At 43.9% G+C, this 2,208-nt stretch overlaps 1 protein-coding gene across 1 annotated transcript in view; it reads right to left on the bottom strand.

Annotated features, from left to right (window-relative positions):
• Window positions 1-404: 404 nt before the first annotated feature.
• The window catches only part of LOC107475663 (uncharacterized), a 91,545-nt gene continuing 89,741 nt past the window's right edge, over window positions 405-2,208 (bottom strand). Inside the window, 3 exon segments of the mRNA XM_021136535.2 lie at window positions 405-604; window positions 1,026-1,615; window positions 1,704-2,098. Of these exon segments, the coding sequence (XP_020992194.1) occupies window positions 405-604; window positions 1,026-1,615; window positions 1,704-2,098 (1,185 nt within the window).

Here is a 2,208-nt window from a genome sequence, read left to right as displayed (position 1 = left end):
AAAAATAAAGGAAGAAGATCCTAAACGAGGACTATAGACTATAGAATTTTTCGGCTCATCCTTAAACGCTCTTTGTTAAGTATGGAGTGTTGCACACTTTGTTAATTCGTTAAATCTGAATTCTTTATTTATTATATTTTATTTGAATGGTCTGAATTTAAAAAAATAACCTGTTAATTAAGTTAACCATTTTTTTTATAAATTTTATATTTTTTTATAAGTTTCAGATATTGGACTGAAGTCCAAAACAAAAAAATAGTATATAAATATTAAAAGCAACATATCTATACAACAAAAAAATTACTGAACTTTAGAATTAAAATAAATAATACATAAAAAATAAGTTGAAAATCCATGTACTAAATTCAGAAAAAAAAGATATATTAGAATCTTAAAAAATAATATTAAATATAGGGTAAAAAACCATAATAAGCCAACTGGCTCAAAAAATTACGTAAATACGCCAAAGCAAAAATCGTTTCAGCAATAAGCCAGATCGCATTTTTATATAATTCGAACCAGGTTGGTTCGAACTCTAGTTGTTAGTAAATCGAACCAGGTGAGTTCGAATTAGGGTTTTTTGTTGGTACTAAATCGAACCAGCCTGTTTCGAATTAGGAATGAAGGTAATTCGAACCAAGATGGTTCGAATTATAGAGAGAGAATGTTTGCATGTAATTCGAACCGGGCTGGTTCGAATTACACCAATCATAGTTCGAACCAGGCCGGTTCGAACTATGTGTGAGACTGAGCTGTATATATATGGTTCCAAACGTGAGTTAGTATCATTAGAGGGAGTAGGATGGCTAGTGAGGAGAGTTTTGTGGTTTTGGTGCACCACAGAGGATCTGTTAATAGAAAAACTCGTTCCGGAGTAAAGTTCACAGATAAGAATCCTCTATGTATTGTCATAACATCAACGACGAGTTACGATGACCTTGTTAGCGCTGTACTAATGAAGCTCGGTCTGGAGGGTGCGAAGCGGGTAAAGAAGTTTTTCTATCGCATTCCAGTCACGGTGCTACAGAATACGGTGAAGTATGATTGCTTCACGATTAATAATGATGCGGACTTGCAAGTAATGTTTCTCTGTCGGCGGCAGTTTCCGGAGGTGAGGACACCGGAGTTGTTGGCCCGGCTGGTTGATGTTGTATCCAGCTCCGGCGGTTCGAACAGGAATACGAACACTATAGCGAATCCAGCAGGTTCTAGTTCCCGGCCTGCCGTTGCTTCCTCGTCCGTCCCTGTGTACGAACCAGTGGTCCAACATGTCGCCTCCCCATCTTTCGCTGTTGACCTCAATGCCACCGAAGGCGACGAGGTAGTGGAAAGGGAAAACTTGCCGAACGCTTTAGTGGGAGTTGCACCTGTTGGCGTAGGAGACGGTTTTTTGGACGATGAAGACGAGGATGACGTCGAGCCGGATATGATTGACGATGATAGCGCTGATGATATTGGAGCGACTGGGCCTGCGTTGGAGGTAGGTGGTTCTAGCTCTGGCACACAGTAGTATCCACCACATTTTTCCTCGTTGGACTTGGACGCCATGAGACATGAGGGGGTTTTAGGGCACGCTGTTGGATTCGGAGCTAGAGATGCGGAAGGGACTACTGGTCTGACAAAGTTCCAGGTGGGTCAGCAATTCCAGGATAAAGATGAGGCCCTTTTAAGTGTGAAGACTTACAGCATCAGGCGAGGGGTACAGTACAAGGTGGTGGAGTCCGATCACCGCCGGTATGTGGGCAAGTGTTCCGAGTTTGGGAACGGGTGCACATGGTTGATTCGACTGAGTCTCCGGAAGCGCAAGGGCATTTGGGAGGTCAAACGGTACAATGGACCTCACACTTGCCTGGCCACATCCATCTCGAGTGACCACAGGAGTTTGGATTATCATGTCATTTCGGCGTTCATTATGCCAATGGTTAGGGCCGATGCATCCGTAAGCATCAAGGTGCTCCTGAACGCCACGGCAGCGCACTTTGGTTTTAGGCCGACTTACCGGAGGGTTTGGATGGCGAAGCAGAAATCTATTGCCCTCATATACGGTGACTGGGATGAGTCCTACAACGACCTGCCTAGGTGGGTCTTGGGTGTCCAGCTGACGATGCCTGGGAGTGTTGCGGTACTGAAGACGAGCCCGGTTCGAGTTGGAGGACAGGTGGACGAATCTCAAGCGTACTTCCACAGACTTTTCTGGACTTTCCCGCC

This window comes from Arachis duranensis, chromosome 2 (assembly GCF_000817695.3).
Source record: "Arachis duranensis cultivar V14167 chromosome 2, aradu.V14167.gnm2.J7QH, whole genome shotgun sequence".
Classification (NCBI taxonomy): Eukaryota; Viridiplantae; Streptophyta; class Magnoliopsida; order Fabales; family Fabaceae; genus Arachis; species Arachis duranensis.
This window is presented reverse-complemented; position numbering and strand designations above follow the sequence as displayed.